At 44.5% G+C, this 18,388-nt stretch overlaps 2 protein-coding genes across 9 annotated transcripts in view; one reads left to right on the forward strand and one right to left on the reverse strand.

Moving 5' to 3' along the window:
- LOC140463911 (epsin-2-like) overlaps window positions 1-11,930 on the forward strand; it is a 147,566-nt gene extending 135,636 nt beyond the window's left edge. For 7 of the 8 annotated variants that reach the window (XM_072558385.1, XM_072558386.1, XM_072558390.1 and 4 more), the window contains one exon: window positions 3,270-3,796. In XM_072558385.1, coding sequence (XP_072414486.1) covers window positions 3,270-3,616 — 347 coding nt within the window. In that variant the 3' untranslated portion in view covers window positions 3,617-3,796. Of the gene's footprint in view, window positions 1-3,269; window positions 3,797-7,648 lie in introns of those variants that run through there. The other variant, XM_072558382.1, reaches the window with a different exon arrangement.
- Window positions 11,931-11,990: 60 nt separating this feature from the next.
- Window positions 11,991-18,388, reverse strand: part of LOC140463913 (Na(+)/H(+) exchange regulatory cofactor NHE-RF1-like) — a 104,855-nt gene continuing 98,457 nt past the window's right edge. The window contains exons 5-6 of the mRNA XM_072558391.1: window positions 13,108-13,224; window positions 11,991-12,857 (exon numbers count right to left, since the gene is read on the reverse strand). Of these exons, the coding sequence (XP_072414492.1) occupies window positions 12,702-12,857; window positions 13,108-13,224 (273 nt within the window). The 3' untranslated portion in view covers window positions 11,991-12,701. The remainder of the gene's footprint in view (window positions 12,858-13,107; window positions 13,225-18,388) is intronic.

Below are 18,388 nucleotides of genomic sequence, written 5' to 3' on the forward strand. Positions count from 1 at the left end.
GAAAGCTGATTGGAGGCAGATGTTCGCAAGCAAAGGGATGGCTGGAAAATGGGAAGCCTTCAGAAATGAGATAACAACAATCCAGAGAAAGTATATTCCTGTCAGGGTGAAAGGAAAGGCTGCTAGGTATAGGGAATGCTGGATGACTAAAGAAGTTGAGGGTTTGGTTAAAAAAAAGAAGGAAGCATATGTCAGGTATAGACAGGATAGATAGAGTGAATCCTTAGAGTATAAAGCAAGTAGGAGTATACTTAAGAGGGAAATCAGGAGGGCAAAACGGGGACATGAGATAGCTTTGGCAAATAGAATTGAGGAGAATCCAAAGGGTTTTTACAAATATATTAAGGACAAAAGGGTAACTAGGGAGAGAATAGGCCCCCTCAAAGATCAGCAAGGCGGCCTTTGTGTGGAGCCACAGAAAATGGGGGAGATACTAAATGAATATTTTGCATCAGTATTTACTGTGGAAAAGGATATGGAAGATATAGACTGTAGGGCAATAGATGGTGACATCTTGCAAAATGTCCAGATTACAGAGGAGGAAGTGCTGGATGTCTTGAAACGGTTAAAGGTGGATAAATCCCCAGGACTCTGTGGGAAGCTAGAGAAGTGATTGTTAGGCCTCTTGCTGAGATATTTGTATCATTGATCATCACAGGTAAGGTACCAGAAGACTGGAGGTTGGCAACGTGGTGCCACTGTTTAAGAAGGGCGGTAAAGACAAGTCAGGGAACTATAGACTGGTGAGCCTGACCTCAGTGGTGGGCAAGTTGTTGGAGGGAATCCTGAGGGAAAAGATGAACATGTATTTGGAAAGGCAAGGACTGATTCGGGATAATCAACATGGCTTTGTGCATGAGAGATCATGTCTCACAAACTTGATTGAGTTTTTTGAAGAAGTAACAAAGAAGATTGATGAGGGCAGAGCAGTAGATGTGATCTATATAGACTTCAGTAAGGCTTTCAACAAGGTTCCCCATGGGAGACTAATTAGCAAGGTTAGATCTCGTGGAATACAAGGAGAACTAACCATTTGGATACAGAAGTAGCTCAAATGTAGAAGACAGGGTGGTGGTGGAGGGTTATTTTTCAGACTGGAGGCCTGTGACCAGTGGAGTGCCACAAGGATCGGTGCTGGGCCCTCTACTTTGTTTCATTTATATAAATGATTTGGATGCGAGCATAAGAGGTACAGTTAGTAGGTTTGCAGATGATACCAAAATTGGAGGTGTAGTGGACAGTGAAGAGGGTTACCTCAGATTACAACAGGATCTGGACCAGATGGGCCAGTGGTCTGAGAAGTGGCAGATGGAGTTTAATTCAGATAAATGCGAGGTGCTGCATTTTGGGAAAGCACAGTGGCACAATCGTTAGCACTGCTGCCTCACAGCGCCAGAGACTCAGGTTCAATTCCTGCCTCAGGCGACTGTGTGGAGTTTCCACATTCTCCCAGTGTCTGCATGGGTTTCCTCCGGGTGCTCCAGTTTCCTCCCACAGTCCAAAGATGTGCAGGTCAGGTGAATTGGCCATGCTAAATTGCCGTAGTGTTAGGTAAGGGGTAAATGTAGGGGTATGGGTGGGTTGCACTTCGGCGGGGCGGTGTGGACTTGTTGGGCCGAAGGGCCTGTTTCCACACTGTAAGCAATCTAATCTAATCTAATCAAATCTTAGCAGGACGTATACACTTAATGGTAAGGTCCTAGGGAGTGAACAAAGAGACCTTGGAGTGCAGGTTCATAGCTCCTTGAAAGTGGAGTCGCAGGTAGATAGAATAGTGAAGGCAGCGTTTGGTATGCTTTCCTGTATTGGTCAGAGTATTGAGTACAGGAGTTGGGAGGTCATGTTGAGGCTGTACAGGACATTGGTTAGGCCACTGTTGGAATATTGCGTGCAATTCTGGTCTCCTTCCTGTCAGAAAGATGTTGTGAAACTTGAAAGGGTTCAGAAAAGATTTACAAGGATGTTGCCAGGGTTGGAGGATCTGAGCTACAGGGAGAGGCTGAACAGGCTGGGGCTGTTTTCCCTGGAGCGTCGGAGGCTGAGGGGTGACCTTATAGAGGTTTACAAAATTATGAGGGGCATGGATAGGATAAATAGCCAAAGTCTTTTCCCTGGGGTGGGGGGAGTCCAGAACTAGAGGGCATAGGTTTAAGGTGAGGGGGGAAAGATATAAAGGAGACCTAAGGGGCAACTTTTTCCACACAGAGGGTGGTACATGTATGGAATGAGCTGCCAGAGGATGTGGTGGAGGCTGATACAATTGCAACATTTAAGAGGCATTTGGATGGGTATATGAATAGGAAGGGTTTGGAAGGATATGGGCCGAGTGCTGGCAGGTGGGACTAGATTGGGTTGGGATATCTGGTCGGCATAGACGGGTTGGATCGAAGGGTCTGTTTCCATGCTGTACGACTCTATGACTCTATAAGTTGCATCGTGTCGAATACTGGGGGGTTAAGGGCAACATAGCACTGAGCTGAACAGGGACTACAAAGGGAGATTAAATGGAGAGGTGATGGCATTGGGGGGAGCGAGAGTGTGAGCACGGGAGAGAGAGAGAGAGAGCTGTTCTCTCTGATCACAGATGATTCTGAAAGTGTAGAGATGAAACTGTTTCTACTAGGATTTTTTGTGATGATTCCCAAGTCAGGTTGAAAGTACAATACAATCTCAGATTTGACAGCTTAGAACAGCTTTAATGGAAGGCTAGCATCATGGCTGTTGCAGGTGCTCTGTGGATATTCTATGGAACACCTAGTGTACTTTCCTTATTAAAGAACAGTATGGTATCAATACTCTAGCATCACCCTGACAACTTTGGGAGGCGAAGTAAACCCAGCCCACCCTGGTAGACTGGTAGGATCTGGACCAGATGGGCCAATGGGCTGAGAAGTGGCAGATGGAGTTTAATTCAGATAAATGCGAGGTGCTGCATTTTGGGAAAGCACAGTGGCACAATTGTTTGCACTGCTGCCTCACAGCACCAGAGACCCAGGTTCAATTCCCACCTCAGGCGACTGTGTGGAGTTTGCAGAACCTTGCCTGCAAGTGCTCTATGTGAGCTTACTCTATACCTAACCGTGTGTCATATCTACCTGGCAGTATTTGATAGGATAGTGTACTGGGAGCTTTACTCTGTATCAAACACCAGTGTACCTAGCTACGGAGTGTAATATCCCATCAATCAGCCCTGATGCCAATGCCTCAACAGTTTATGTTACACTCTAATAAGATTTAGTATCAAGTTATTGACTTTCTTCTCTTCACAGGTGGTCTTAATTCAAGCTCAACATCGAACCCTTTTCAAGTCAGCGACCAGAATAAACTGACCTTGAAGCAGATTCAGAGCAGTGCTGGTTTTGCCCAACCCACCATGGGCAATGGCAGTATGGGCAGGGCACCAATGCCCTTGATGGCTCAAACCATGGATCCTAGCTGCATGCCAACCACCATGACCCATCCTTCAACATTCAGTGGTTTGCCCCAGGCAGCAGGCATGCTACCAGCCACGGGAATGGCAGTGGACATGAGTCATCACTTTGGACAGCCGCTGCTCCCAGTTTCTAAACCTGCTGGAATGCCTCAGCAAACCACAAGCCTAAACCCCTTTCTCTGAGGTTAGTGACCTTTAGTTAGGCTGTATGAGCTGTGTTTATGGTACTATGGTGATGAGGGATGTGGGCAGTAGGAACACTATCCCATGCTGCTTCACTGGGACAAACTGGAGTGACTTTGCAAATATATATGGGGGCTGTGTAAAACTTCATAAATAAACATCTAATTTTATACCACTGGCTGAAGTGTCATGTATTCCATTTTCTGCACCTCAATACCTACTTCAGTTAATGGAAATCCATGTCACCCAGTCATTGCGGAGATTCCAATCCATTGCCATGTGATGGACTGGGCAACACAGTGACTCAGTGGTTAGCATTGCTGCCTCACAGCACCAAGGACCCAAGTTTGATTCCAGCCTCAAGGCACTTTCTGCGTGGGTTTCCTCCCACAATCCAAAGATATGCTGGTTAGGTGAATTACTGGATTAGTGGTGCTGGAAGAGCACAGCAGTTCAGGCAGCATCCAACGAGCAGCGAAATCAACGTTTCGGGCAAAAAGGCAGTGAGCCTGAAGCATGGAGAGATAAGCTAGAGGAGGGTGGGGGTGGGGAGAGAGTAGCATAGAGTACAATGGGTGAGTGGGGGAGGAGATGAAGGTGATAGGTCAAGGAGGAGAGGGTGGAGTGGATAGGTGGAAAAGAAGATAGGAAGGTCGGACAAGTTAAGGAGACAGTAACTAAGCTGGAAGTTTGAAACTAGGATGAGGTGGGGGAAGGGGAAATGAGGAAGCTGTTGAAGTCCACATTGATGCCCTGGGGTTGAAGTGTTCCGAGGCGGAAGATGAGACATTCTTCCTCCAGGCGTCTGGTGGTGAGGGAGCGGCGGTGAACGAGGCCCAGGACCTCCATGTCCTCGGCTGAGTGGGAGGGGGAGTTGAAATGTTGGGCCACGGGGCGGTTTGGTTGATTGGTGCGGGTGTCTCGGAGATGTTCCCTAAAGCGCTCTGCTAGGAGGCGCCCAGTCTCCCCAATGTAGAGGAGACCACATCGGGAGCAACGGATACAATAAATGATATTGATGGATGTGGAAGGCTCCTTTAGGGCCTTGGATAGAGGTGAGGGAGGAGGTGTGGGCACAGGTTTTACAGTTCCTGCGGTGGCAGGGGAAAGTGCCAGAATGGAAGGGTGGGTCATAGGGGGGTGTGGACCTGACCAGGTAGTCACGGAGGGAACGGTCTTTGCGGAAGGCGGAAAGGGGTGGGGAGAGAAATATATCCCTGGTGGTGGGGTCTTTTTGGAAGTGGCGGAAATGTCGGCGGATGATTTGGTTGATGCGAAGGTTTGTAGGGTGGAAGGTGAGCACCAGGGGCGTTCTGTCCTTGTTACGGTTGGAGGGGTGGGGTCTGAGGGCGGAGGTGCGGGATGTGGACGAGATGTGTTGGAGGGCATCTTTAACCACGTGGGAAGGGAAATTGCGGTCTCTAAAGAAGGAGGCCATCTGGTGTGGCCTATGGTGGAACTGGTCCTCCTGGGAGCAGATACGGCGGAGGCGGAGAAATTGGGAATACGGGTTGGCATTTTTGCAAGAGATAGGGTGTGAAGAGGTGTAATCCAGGTAGCTATGGGAGTCAGTGGGTTTGTAAAAAATGTCAGTGTCAAGTCGGTCGTCACTAATGGAGATGGAGAGGTCCAGGAAGGGGAGCGAGGTGTCAGAGATAGTCCAGGTAAATTTAAGGTCAGGGTGGAATGTGTTGGTGAAGTTGATGAATTGCTCAACCTCCTCACGGGAGCACGAGGTGGCGCCAATGCAGTCATCAATGTAGCGGAGGTAAGGTGGGGAGTGGTGCCGGTGTAATTACGGAAGATCAACTGTTCTACATAGCCAACAAAGAGACAGGCAGAGCTGGGGCCCATACGTGTGCCCATGGCTACGCCTTTGGTCTGGAGGAAGTGAGAGGATTCAAAGGAGAAATTGTTACGGGTGAGGACCAGTTCGGCCAAACGAATGAGAGTGTCAGTGGAAGGGTACTGTTGGGGACGTCTGGAGAGGAAAAAACAGAGGGCTTGGAGGCCCTGGTCATGGCGAATGGAGGTGTAGAGGGATTGGATATCCATGGTGAAGATAAGGCGTTGGGGGCCAGGGAAACGGAAGTCTTGGAGGAGGTGGAGGGCGTGGGTGGTGTCTCGAACGTATGTGGGGAGTTCCTGGACTAGGGGGGATAGGACAGTGTCAAGGTAGGTAGAGATGAGTTCAGTGGGGCAGGAGTATGCTGAGACAATGGGTCAGCCAGGGTGGTCAGGCTTGTGGATCTTGGGAAGGAGGTAGAACCGGGCAGTGCGGGGTTCCCGGACTATGAGGTTGGAAGCTGTGGGTGGGAGATCTCCTGAGGTGATGAGGTTCTGTATGGTCTGGGAGATGATGGTTTGGTGATGGGGGGTGGGGTCATGGTCAAGGAAGCAGTAGGAAGAGGTGTCCTCGAGTTGGCGTTTGGCTTCAGCGGTGTAGAGGTCAGTGCGCCAGAGTACCACTGCGCCCCCTTTATCCGCTGGCTTGATGGTGAGGTTGGGATTGGAGCAGAGGGATTGGAGGGCTGCGCGTTGTGAGGGGGAGAGGTTGGAGTGGGGGAGGGCTAGGTGGTTAGGTGAATTGGCTAAGCTAAATTGCCCATAGTGTTCAAATTGCCCATATGTAGGTTAGGTGTATTCGTCCGGGGTCAGTGTGGACGTGTTAGGCAGAATGGCTCCTTTCCATGCTGAAGGGATTATATAATTCTATTCTATAATGTGGTATGGCATCCTGTAGAAAACAAGAATGTGTCCATGAAACAAGAACAGAAATGGTAGGGAAAATTGTCAAACTAGTTCCAAAATAATATCCCTGGACCTGAAATGTTAACCCTGCTTTTCACCAAAGATGCTGCCAGACCTGCTGAGTTTTCCCAGTAATTTGTTTTTGTTTGCAATTTCCAGCTTCTACATTCTTTGGCTTTTTTTTGTAATGTGTCCATGTCATTAATTGGGCATCTCGTTCATGATGCAGAGTGACAAGCAATAGCAGGGTTTCAATTCCTGCACTGCATGGAGGTTATTATATAGACCCCAACTTCTAAACTTACCCCTTGCCTGAGGTGTGGTGCCTGTCAGGTTACAGTCCCTAACAGTTGTCCACCTCTCTCACACATGCACATTGCACTCTATCCTGAAGTACGGTGCTCAGAACTGAGTTAGGTGAAAGTGGGTACTGCAGATTAGAATCCAGATTAGAGTAGTGCTGATAAAGGGCTTTTGCCAGAAATGTCTTTTTTTCCTGCTCCTTGGATGCTGCCTGACCTGCTGTGCTTTTCCAGCACTACTCTAATCTTCAGAATAGAGTTGACAATGCTGGCGGAACATTTTATAGAAGATGTTGGCAGAAGAGACATCTAAGGGAACATGAGAAAGGAGAACATGAAGTACTGAACCCATACAAAATCCCATTTCATTATAATGGAGACATAGTAGCGTGTTTTGAGATTTGTAGCTCAGGTTGAGGTTCTGGATGTAGGTTTGCTTGCTGAGCTGGAAGGTTCATTTTCAGACATTTAGTCAGCCTACATGTAAGAGTGCTAGAGAGAGAGAGATATGTCATGTGGTGGCTAGTTGATGTTAATGTATCCTGGTGACTAGTTTTCTGTTTGTTACAGTCCTTGCATGTTAATTTTGTAAATGACATTAGTTTTGCTTGTTGTCTGTGTAGGATCTTTCAAGTTCATTAGCTACTGTTTTAATGTGTTAGTGGGTTTGTGGGCTACCGTGATGCCAAGGGGTCTGAGTCGACTGGCAGTCATTTCCGAGATGTCTTTGATGTAGGGGAGAATGGCTAGGGTTTCTGAACAGGTTTTGTCTACTTGTTTGGGTTTGTTGCTGAGAAATCTGTGGACTGTGTTCATTGGTTACCCATTCTTGATTAATACACTGTATAGGTGATTTTCCTGTGCTGTGTAGTGTGTGGTGGCTCGTTGGAATAATGTTCTAATACAGCTTCATTTGTGGATGTTGGGGTGATTGCTTCTGTAGTTCAATATTTGGTCCGTATGTGTTGTTTTCCTGTAGATGCTGTTTTGAAGTTCCCCATTGGCTGTTCCCTCTATTGCGACATCTATTCATTCAACAAGCCACCACATACTGCAGCACAGAGGAACTATGCAGAGCACAGGAAAATCACTTAAACAGTGTATTCAAAAAGAACGGGTACCCAACGAACACAGTTTGCTGCTTTCTCAGCGACAAACCCCAACAAGCAGACAAAATGCATCCAGAAACCCTAGCCACACTCGCTACATCAAAGACATCTCGGAAATGACTGCCAGACCACGCAGACCCCTTGGCATCACGGTAGCCCACAAACCCACTAAAACAGCAGCTAATGAACTTGCAAGACCCTACACAGACAACAAGCAAAAAAGTCATTTACAAAATACTGTGCAAGGACTGTAACAAACACTACATTGGACAAACAGGCAGAAAACTAGTCACCAGGATAAATTAACATTAACTAGCCACAAAACGACATGACCCTCTCTCATTAGTATCGTTACATAGAATTTGAGAAAGGACACCACTTCGACTGGGGAAACATATCCATCCTTGGACAAGCCAAACAGAGACACGCAGGAGAATTCCTAGAAGCATGGCATTCCAACCGGAACTACAACAACACACTGACTTGGATCTGATTTACCACCCGCTGAGAAAACTAACAGGAAAGGACATCACCAACCCAAAGAAATGCAAACATACAAATAGAAAGCAGGAATCATCAGCAGTGCTTCATCCAGAGGCTCACTGAAGACGTTACCTCGAATGGTGACGAAATGTCCGAAAATGAACCTTCCAGCTCAGTGAGCAAACCTACATCCAGAACTAAGACATATTGTAAAAATACTTACCAATTTCCACAAGCTTCAATTTTAAAGGAAAAGTCAAGCAGGACTAAAATCTAACTTCATAACTTTCAAGATACCCCTTACTCCGAGCAGGCTTTTGTAATTGTTGCAGCAGCAACGCTCACTCTTTTTACTTCGAGTCACTTATTGGAAAAATATAAGCAATCAAGTCCCTGCATGCCAGAACTGGTTTACTTTTTAAGTGTACAATTAGATCAATATTTCCAATGAATGATAAGACTACAAGAGATAAGAGCAGAATTAGGGCATTCCATCTTGGCTGATAAGTTTCTCAACCCTGTTCTCTTGCCTTCTCCCTGTAATCATTGATTCTCTTGCTATTTGAGAGATTTTGTATGAATTTCTATAGTCACAAGAAGATGCTGATTCTGGTAGTTTCTCAGTAGCCCTACCTTTGGGGAGTTTGCAGTAAAGATTTCATAGAATGATTTAGAGGCTAAAAGAGAACTGTAGGCTGCTGTGTATGTGAGAGATACACACAGATAGAGAAGGATAACTAGTGGCAAGTATAACCCGAGGGATACCACATTACAGGCAAGGGACAAGTCTGAGAAGGTTGGGCCTTCATGGTGACCTCAACCAATATAGGAATTGAACTTCCTGCTGTTGATGTCCCTCTGCATCACAAACCAGCTATCCAGTGAATAGTATGGACATATTCTTGTTGAGGGCAAGGTGCCTCAGGTAGGCCGGTATTCCCTTAGGTATAAAGACTGGCAGGTGTTCTCAAAGGAGTTTAAATGGATTAAAAAACCAACAGGGTAGATATGTCCTCAGGTTGGGTAAGTCCAGAATAAGACAGCACTTTTTTCCACACAAAGGGGAATGAAAACGGATGAATCTCTCCCCAAAAAATCTCAGCTCAAAATTCCAAGATCAAGATTTGTGATTTTGGTTGGGCCAGGGAAGGATAATGGAACCAAGGTGGGGTAGGCAGAGTTGATACAAATATGCAGTGACCTAATAAAATGTTGGAAAAGGCTTGTATTCCTGTGTGCTCCACCAGAGGGAGTATGCTGATAAATTCAATCATTGAGCTACTAATCGGTTAAATTCTCATTATGGAAAGCCTGTATTTTCTCAAATGAGACACAGAGTGCTAGCCTTCTAATTAGTTGGACATATCAGCAAATTCCCCAAATGCACTTCTGAGTCCCTCCATGTCCTCTACCCAGAAAGGCATTTCCGAACCCTCGAATAACAAAGGATAAAGAAACTCAAAGTTGGTGTTCCTGAATCTCGTGACTTTTTGGATGTTGCAGCCTTGGTTTTTTCATCCCAGATCGCTAACATTAAACATTGCCCTGTAAAATTGGAGATACACGAAAACGTACACAGTTCTTTGATTTTAAACTTTTATTTCTTAAAATTTACAGACATTGGTAAAAATATAGTTTCTAAAAATTGTGTGTTTAAATTTGGACAACAAATCGTTCTGCTATTTCAGACAAAGCTATAGAGCAAGAAATACTTTGATCTCTGCTTGTTATACACAGGAATAAAACTCCTCTCTGCAACTTGCAGTGTCTCTAACTCAGAACTTGTGCTAATTAAATCAGACTACACGTGCTCCAACTCCAAACACAGTGCACTGACAAAATCAACGTTAACAACAAATAGACACACGTACACATAGGATTAATCCCAGCTGAGGTTTCCGGGGGCTATAATAGGCATTTCACTTCAACAGAAATTTTTCCATCTTACCGCCAGTATAGGTCAGATACTTTTTATAATATAAAATGTACAATCTGTTGTGTAAAGAAGGAAAATGCAAACCAATGATGAGATATAATGCCATATTCAGACACAGATTCTAACTCTAACTAGATTAATCCTCGATGTACTGCCCAGAACTAAGACTAAATCCAGCAACTCAAAATTGGTGTAGAGGCACTGCTCCCCAGGGTAATATGTGAATCCCTTGAGAAACCATTTATCGTATAAATCAGGCAGGGACCTTGTCACAAGTCCCAGGCGTCACCTTTAGAGGAGATCCAGAGGGTTAAGCTACAAAGGCTGGGGTACAAAGTCTCTGACCTCAAGCAACCCAATACAACATTACAATTAGAAACTTTCACAAACCTTGCGACAATTAGAAATTAGGAATTGAAGGATCCCAGCTGTCTCATTAATGTTTTTGCAGATTTACACATTAACATCACTGACTTGAACCACTCCTTACAAAATCTCTTTACAACTTGGCATACTGAAGAAGTAACTCTCGCTTGATCAGTGCTGAAGAATCTCAGTCTGCATTGTATGAATTCTAAACCTAGCTTTTATTGAACTGAATTGAAATCCAAAGTGAAAGCCCCATTGAAAGCAAATGGCAAGCCTGTCAGATTTCCAGGTTTTGGAATTGTTTCAGATCGGAACTCATTTGTGGCCAATGAAAAGTAGATTATTCACATCGTTGATAGTGAGAAAGCCACAGGGTGCATTCAATCTATCGCAAAGCCATCTGAAGTACAGCAGGAGATGGGAGCATTGTGAACAGGATGGAATGAGTTAATAAAACACCCAAAATGCAACAAAAACCAAAAGGATAATGATATTGCAGATAAGAACAAATAAATGAGTCCCCATCACCCAATCCCAGAGAATAAAAAGGTAAACCCAAAAATCAACACTAATGAACAAATCTTTACCCTGTTGTAACAAGAGTCAAACAGGAAATATAAATCAAAGTATTAATAACCAGATCAGCACCAACTGGACCATTTCTTAGCAGGTTAAGTGGACTTGATACCACATTCTCGTCGAAGGGGTGAAAAGATCAAAAACGACTTGCACTCTCCTCAGAGAAATACAGGGCAGCAGTTACCTCCATAGCTGTAGGGCCAGTTTATATCTTGCTGTGATCTGACTCAAAGCTTCATTCACCATCACAGATACAGAATGGAGAGGGTTGGTCTCTGAAAAGGAGACCTGAAACCTAAAGAGTAGATGGGAAAGACATGGGATGAAGGAATATGATAAGCAGGGATGAGATTCCATGGATCAGATGGGTTTGAATTGTATTCTAAATGAAAGCCCAAATTAACTTCTTGTATGGCAACAATTTCCAGTAACCTGAATCATTTGGAATGTTGGCAAAATGGCCCCACATCCATTCAAGAGAAATCCACACTCCTCAACAGTTAGTCGGAGCTTGGATTGGGACCGTAACCAATTTACAAGTGATTCTGATGGGCAGCAACCTGCCCAAGGTCAACACAGGCCAGTGAGACACAAGCACCCTTGCATGGACTTTGTGGTGTGTCAGCACTAATTAGAACATCTTTATCATCTTGAAAGCAGCCATCACCCATTACTGAAGCTTTGTCTAGTAACAAACTAAATTGGTTCTTTGCTAATGAATGCAACTTGCCGATTTCAGTTTGCAGATTAGATTGGATTTTAATACTAGAGAATCTAAATTTAACGAAATATCATAATTGCACATAGCAGATTAGAGAAAAATGAAACAAAATTTGATCTGGTCATTGGCAGAAAGATGGTTCTTTAATAAGCAATTTGTGTGGGTGACTTCAAACAAATCATGACAAGAGATTCAAAACCTTCTGTTCATCAGGAGGAAGGAACAACATCTCCAGAAAATTACCAGGTTTGTGACTGAATGGTTCAGTGTTCACAGCGCAGGACTCAGTTGTTCAAAGAGACTGGAAATGTGTCCTGCTTTTATTCAAAGTGACCAGATTAAGCTCAGGACTGTCTACAGAAGTCTGGTCTGAAACTGCACACACTGTTCACCAAAAGCTCAGCAAGTCAGCGGCACAGAGATTTGAAAAAGGTGGAGAGAGGAGACTGTCCACAATCTCTCAATGCTGTCCCTGCCCAAGTGAGCACTGGCAGCAGGAGCAGCTAGTGAGAGATGCCCGAGGGATTCCACCATACCATGCACAGCTACTGGGAGAGACAGCACAAACACAGAGTCTACGTCAGAGGACTAGTCACAGTGGGATTGGGGGGGGGGGGGAAGGAGGGCTCATTACCCTGCTCGACTAACAAAATCAGGCCAACGATAATCTGACCTGGATCGGAGCAAATGGGGAAACGGAAATAGAGAGGGACTTGTCCCTCGGAATGTAGCAGGTTAAGACTCACTGGGCTTGGGAAAACAAAATTACCAGAGAAATTAACTTTTTCTGAGGTTATTAAAGCTGAAGCTTAGATTAGCGAAGGTTCTTTTTTCTTTACAAGTTGCTGAATAGTTCATTCTTCTTGCTCCAGTCCATCTGTGGGGCCCGCTTGCTGGAGCGTTTCGAATGCACCTTCTCCTTGGCCTCTGCTGCCGAGGTACTGAGGCTCAGACCCACCTCGTCAACTGTTTTGTCACTTTCAGGCTGTGGCTGTCAACCAGAGAGAGAGAGCAAGTCAGTTTCCTCTGTGACCACAACCTGCTCAGACTAAACAACAAAGACCTGCATTTGCAAAGCCTCTCTCACCACCTCCAGTCAGCCCATAATTATACAACAAAAAAAAGCGGTGCTGTACTCACCACCTGAAAATGTCTCAAAACACAGCACTGCCTGAAAAAGCACACAAAGTTTGGGCACAGCAGAGAAAAAAAGCATGGAAATCATAATTATAACAACCTACCTTGACCACTGGGGCACTTGTATCCCTGGATGGAGTTGTTGGGGTTGATGGAGCAGATGAGGAGTTTGAAGATGGTGCTGGTGTGGGAGTCACTGTCGCAGAAACATCTCCATTTGCCTGAAAAAGGGAAGGAGGAGGAAGAGGTCAGTCATCACTCGCTTCATGGAAAGGTAAGAAAAAAATCAAATCTAGCCAGAGCAATGCTCAGTAACAGACGTGTGTACCATCTACAAAACACAATGCAGAAATTCATCAAGGCTTCTTAGCATCTTCCAAACTGTTGACCATTACCATCAAAAAGGACAAGGGCAGCAGATACAGAAATACCACCAGGCTCCCCCCCAAACTAATCACATCCTGACTTAGAAGTACATCGCCGATCCTTCAATGTCTTTCAGGGTCAAAATCCTGGAACTCCCTACCTAACAGAGTTGTGGATCTACCTATACCCCAAATGGACTGCAGCAGTTTAAGAAGGTAGCGCTCCACCACCTTCTCCAAGGCAACAAAGGATAGATAATAAATGCGAGCAACGTAAATGCCAGCCAGCAACGCAACCGTTCTCTGAATGAACTATTTTAAAACTAAAGAGACCACCTCCGCCCCTCTCTCTCCTGCTCAGCTCTGCTGACTCATGCAGGGAAACACCAGGGAAAGAGATAGGAAAGATCTGGCATCAGTATTTCACATTCAACATCCTCCTCCATTTCAGACAAGGGGTAAAAGACTCACTTCCAGCTCTTTGCCCGAGTGAAGACAGTTTGCAGCCACAACATGAACTAACCACAGGATGTCACTATTACGCAGCGGAGAGGCTTGCATGGATCTATATCTCAATAATAACAAAACTAAAACTTCAACAGTGGTACTTTTCAGGCTCTCCTTTTCTCCAAAACATTAGCTTCTCATTGAACTGTCTAACACAGAGGGAAAATCTACTTCAGTAAGCTGAACAGCTCAGCAAAACAGGTTATCTGAGCACGATGCTCAGTGATTACTTACAAGGATGGAGATGTGTGCGCATTGTGCATGCACATGGTGGTGGAGGTCGTGGAGGTCATGTGAATATACTATCCCTGGACCAATGGTCCTGAGGTCCAACTACATTTATGCATTACTCAGGAATAATTACACCTTGCCCCTGCGGAATACAGGAGGGAGATGACAGACAGAGAGAAGGACAGCTGATACTACATCGAAGACTAAATTGGAAATAAATATGGAGTGACCATTTGGTTCATCCTTTTGATCTTTGGGATGTGGGCAACATGAGAGAGGACTGATGCCACTTGGAGTGGGTCCAATATCCATTGCTAAAAGGCACTGATGTCACGTTTCCTTCTCTGAGCCAGTTGAACTTTTAGTCTCAAACCTTTGACACAAATCCATAAATACCCAATTTCATAACTTATCCTTTAGTAGAATCCAAACTCTAAGCTTTGAGTCACAGATTCAGCCATCACGCCACTGACATTGCTTGGGTTCAAGGTTTATCTCCTGTTGGGGGCCAGTAACTGTCCAGGGTGGGAGCATCACAGACGCCCTGTTGAGTTTTCTATAATCAGCTTTCCATAGTCCAATGTCAGCATGAACAACTGACAGTTTGAGATTCTAGCATTTGCAAAGGATTGAGAGTGACAGCCAATCGGAAGCCAATCCAGAGTTTTAGTGACAATGGCAACATCAAAACAGCAACATCTAAATTCTAACCAGTTGAACTGCACAAAATTGTCTTTTGTAACAACAGTTTACCTTTGATATATATCAGCCACGTCTCAGGTATATTTCTGATGCACAAAGCATTCATAAGGGCTCAGCAAACAGAAATGTGGATTAGCAGATATAACATTTACTGCACAGGTCACTTGAAACTTTAGTAGAGGAACTTTTGGCAAGACTAGGTTAGCGAAGAATTGAGAGTCACTAGAATTACGTCAGGTGGACAGTTGCATGTTAACAGGCACTGCTGCCTCACAGTGCCAGGGATCCAGGGTCGATTCCACCTTTGGACAGACTGTGTGGAGTTTGCATATTTCTGCCTGTGTCTGTATAGGCTTCCCTCTGACAGTCCAAAGACTTGGTGGATTAGCCATGGAAAATGCAGGGTGATCGGGTAGTGGGTTGAGTCTGGGTGGGGAGCTCTGTGGAGGAGTGGTATGGATTTGATGGGCTGAATGGCCTGCTTCCATACTGTAAGGATTCTATGAACTGTGCAGTTTTTTTTCCTGTCATTTCATGATGTTATTCATGGTCAACAAGTGATTACAAGCCACAACAATAATTATGAAGACTGGAACTGGAGACAAATTAACCCCTTGAATCAAAGTTGCCATTCAATTAGATTAATCACTGATCTGTCTCTTAACTCCATTCAACAGCCTCTGTACTACTTGGTGTAACAAAATCTACCTATTGCAGTTTCAACTTTATTCAATTAGTCTCTCAAAACTTTTCTCGGGAGAGAATTCCAGATTTCTACTTGCCCTTATGTAAAGGAGTCATGTGGCGCTGGAAAAGCGCAGAAGGTCAGGCAGCATCAGAGGAACAGAAGAATGCCCTTCATGAGGAAACTGCCTGACCTGCTGTGCTTTTCCAGCACCACACGCTTTGATTCTGATCTCCACCATCTGCAGTCATTATTTTCTCCTTTATGTAAAGGAATGCTTACTGACATATCACCCCTGACTGGCCTGTCTTAAATTCTAAGGTTCTGCTCCTTTGTTCTGTCCATAACTGAACCCAGTTATCCAACAGGAACAAGGAGACCATTTAACCAGATTCCTGTTTTGTCATTTTAGAGTCAGAAACAGAAAAAGGCTCTTCAACCCTGCGAGTCTGTGTCAAAACTAACTATTCTAATCCAGTTTTCCAGCATTTAGCCCACAGTCTTGTCTGCCTTGACATCGCAAGTGCATATGTAAATACTTCTTGAATGTTGAGAGTTTCTGTCTCTACTACCCTTACGGGCAGTGAGTTCCAGATTCCCACCACCGTCTAGGTGAAATCTTTGCTCCTTACATCCCTTCTAAACCATCAGCCCCTTAACTTAAGCTATGTTCCCTGGTCACTGAGCCCTTCATCAAGGGGAAAGTTGGCATTTAATGGCATCATGGTTGATATGCGACCTAACTCCACATACCGACCTTTGGCCATATCCCTTAATACCTATGATTAATTAAAATCTATCACTTTGTTTTAAAATTAACAGTATATCCAGCATAAGTTGCAAATGTGGATGCAAAACCTCATTTCAGTCACCCTTTGCATGTAGGAGTGCTTCCTAATTTCACTTCTAAACGTTCCAGCTCCAAGTCTTAGGCAACATCCCTAGTCCCAGACTCTCAAAACAACTCCATCTCTATCCAACCTCTCTGTTCCTTTCAATTTGAAAGCCTTGAACAAATCACTCCTTAACTTTCTAATTTCTAGGTAACGCAGCCTTAGTTTATGCAAAAATCTCCATATAATTGAACCCTTTGAATCAGGGTATCATTCTGCATCTTAAGTGGGTCTATTCAGCACTTGATGTCACTGTTACAGAGCCTTCACTTTCTCAGATTCCAGTTCCCTTGCATCAAAAATTCTAAAGGCTTATTTCAAGTTAGTTTTTGAACTCGTCTGCTAACTTAAGTGATTTCAATAGAGTCGGTCCTGCTATAACGTGTGTTTCTTCAATGCGAATTGGCTTTAATGCAATTGAAGAATTTAAATGGTTATTTGTAGAATGCAAACTTGCCTTTCTCTGTATTGACTATAACATGATTCTATTGCGCAATTTTCTTATAACATGAGATCGCACAAGACGGAACTACTCTGGTCTGCCTTTGTCTCACCCAGTCATAAAATGATTGCTTTTAGCCAATAATCATCAATTCCAGATTGCTTTCGGGCAAGTATATCCTTGCCCGAAGAGGAATCCCCACATCTCTCTGCTTAACCTCAGTCCCCAGCTTACCACCATTTAGAAGAAATTCTGGGAAGCCTTCCTGGGGTCATTACTCCACTTTCCTGGCACTGCCTCATAACTTTTGACTCCCTTATAGATCAAAAATCCGTTCAACTCAGCATTAACTATATATATATATTCAATGACCCAGTCTCCAATGATCTCTGTGGAAGAGAATTCCAAAGACAAACAAGCCAGAGGGAAGATATTTTTGTTCTTCTCTACAAGGTGAAGAGGATGATCTCAAACTTTCCATAAGGTATCACATACAAGATTACTATACAAAAGGAGAGCTCATGGTGTTAGAGGTGATATATTAGCACAGAGACAAAATTAACCAAATAACAAAAAAAATTAGAATCAATAACTAATTGTCAAGTTTGCATGCTGTGGCACTGAGTGCCTCGGGGATCGTGTTGAGATCTCCTCTATGCCTGATCTATTTTAATGACTTGGATAAAGGGATTGCCTGTACTGTAGTCAAATTTGCCGACAATATGAAGATAGCTAGGAAAAGAAACGAGTGAGGAGGATATAGAGACCTTGGAAAGGGATTATAGATAATTTATGGGCAGGCACGGTGGCACAGTGGTTAGCACTGCTGCCTCACAGCGCCAGGGACCTGGGTTCAATTCCTGCCTCAGGCGACTGACTGTGTGGAGTTTGCACATTCTCCCCGTGTCTGCGTGGGTTTCCTCCGGGTGCTCCGGTTTCCTCCCACAGTCCAAAGATGTGCAGGTTAGGTGAATTGGCCATGCTAAATTGCCCGTAGTGTTAGGTAAGGGGTAGATGTAGGGGTATGGGTGGGTTGCGCTTCGGCGGGGCGGTGTGGACTTGTTGGGCTGAAGGGCCTGTTTCCACACTGTAATAATCTAATCTAATCTTAAGTCAGTCAGTGACAAAAAAAAATTGACAGATTAAGTATAACCTGGGAAAACGTGAGGTAGTTCAGTTTAATAGGAGCAGAACATTATCTTAATGGAAAGACTACAGAATATGGCACTGCAGAGGGATCTGCATATCCTGGTATATGACTTCGCACAACTTAGGTTCTCAGGAATGAATACTGCCATTTCTTACAAGTAGGGATGGACTATAAAAGTGTGGAGTCTTGCTACAACTGTACAGGACATTAGTGAGACTGCACATGGGGCAAGTTTTGTTTTTCGTGCTTAAGGAAGGATATACTTGCATTGGAGTCAGTTTGGCAAAGATTAGCTCCACTGATTCTTGGGATGAAAGGGTTGTCATCGGAGTCTAGAAGAATAAGGGGTGGTGACCTTACTGAAACAGAAAATCCTGAGGAGGCTTGACAGGGTAGATGCTGAGAGGATG

This window comes from Chiloscyllium punctatum, chromosome 39, assembly GCF_047496795.1.
Source record: "Chiloscyllium punctatum isolate Juve2018m chromosome 39, sChiPun1.3, whole genome shotgun sequence".
Lineage (NCBI taxonomy): Eukaryota > Metazoa > Chordata > Chondrichthyes > Orectolobiformes > Hemiscylliidae > Chiloscyllium > Chiloscyllium punctatum.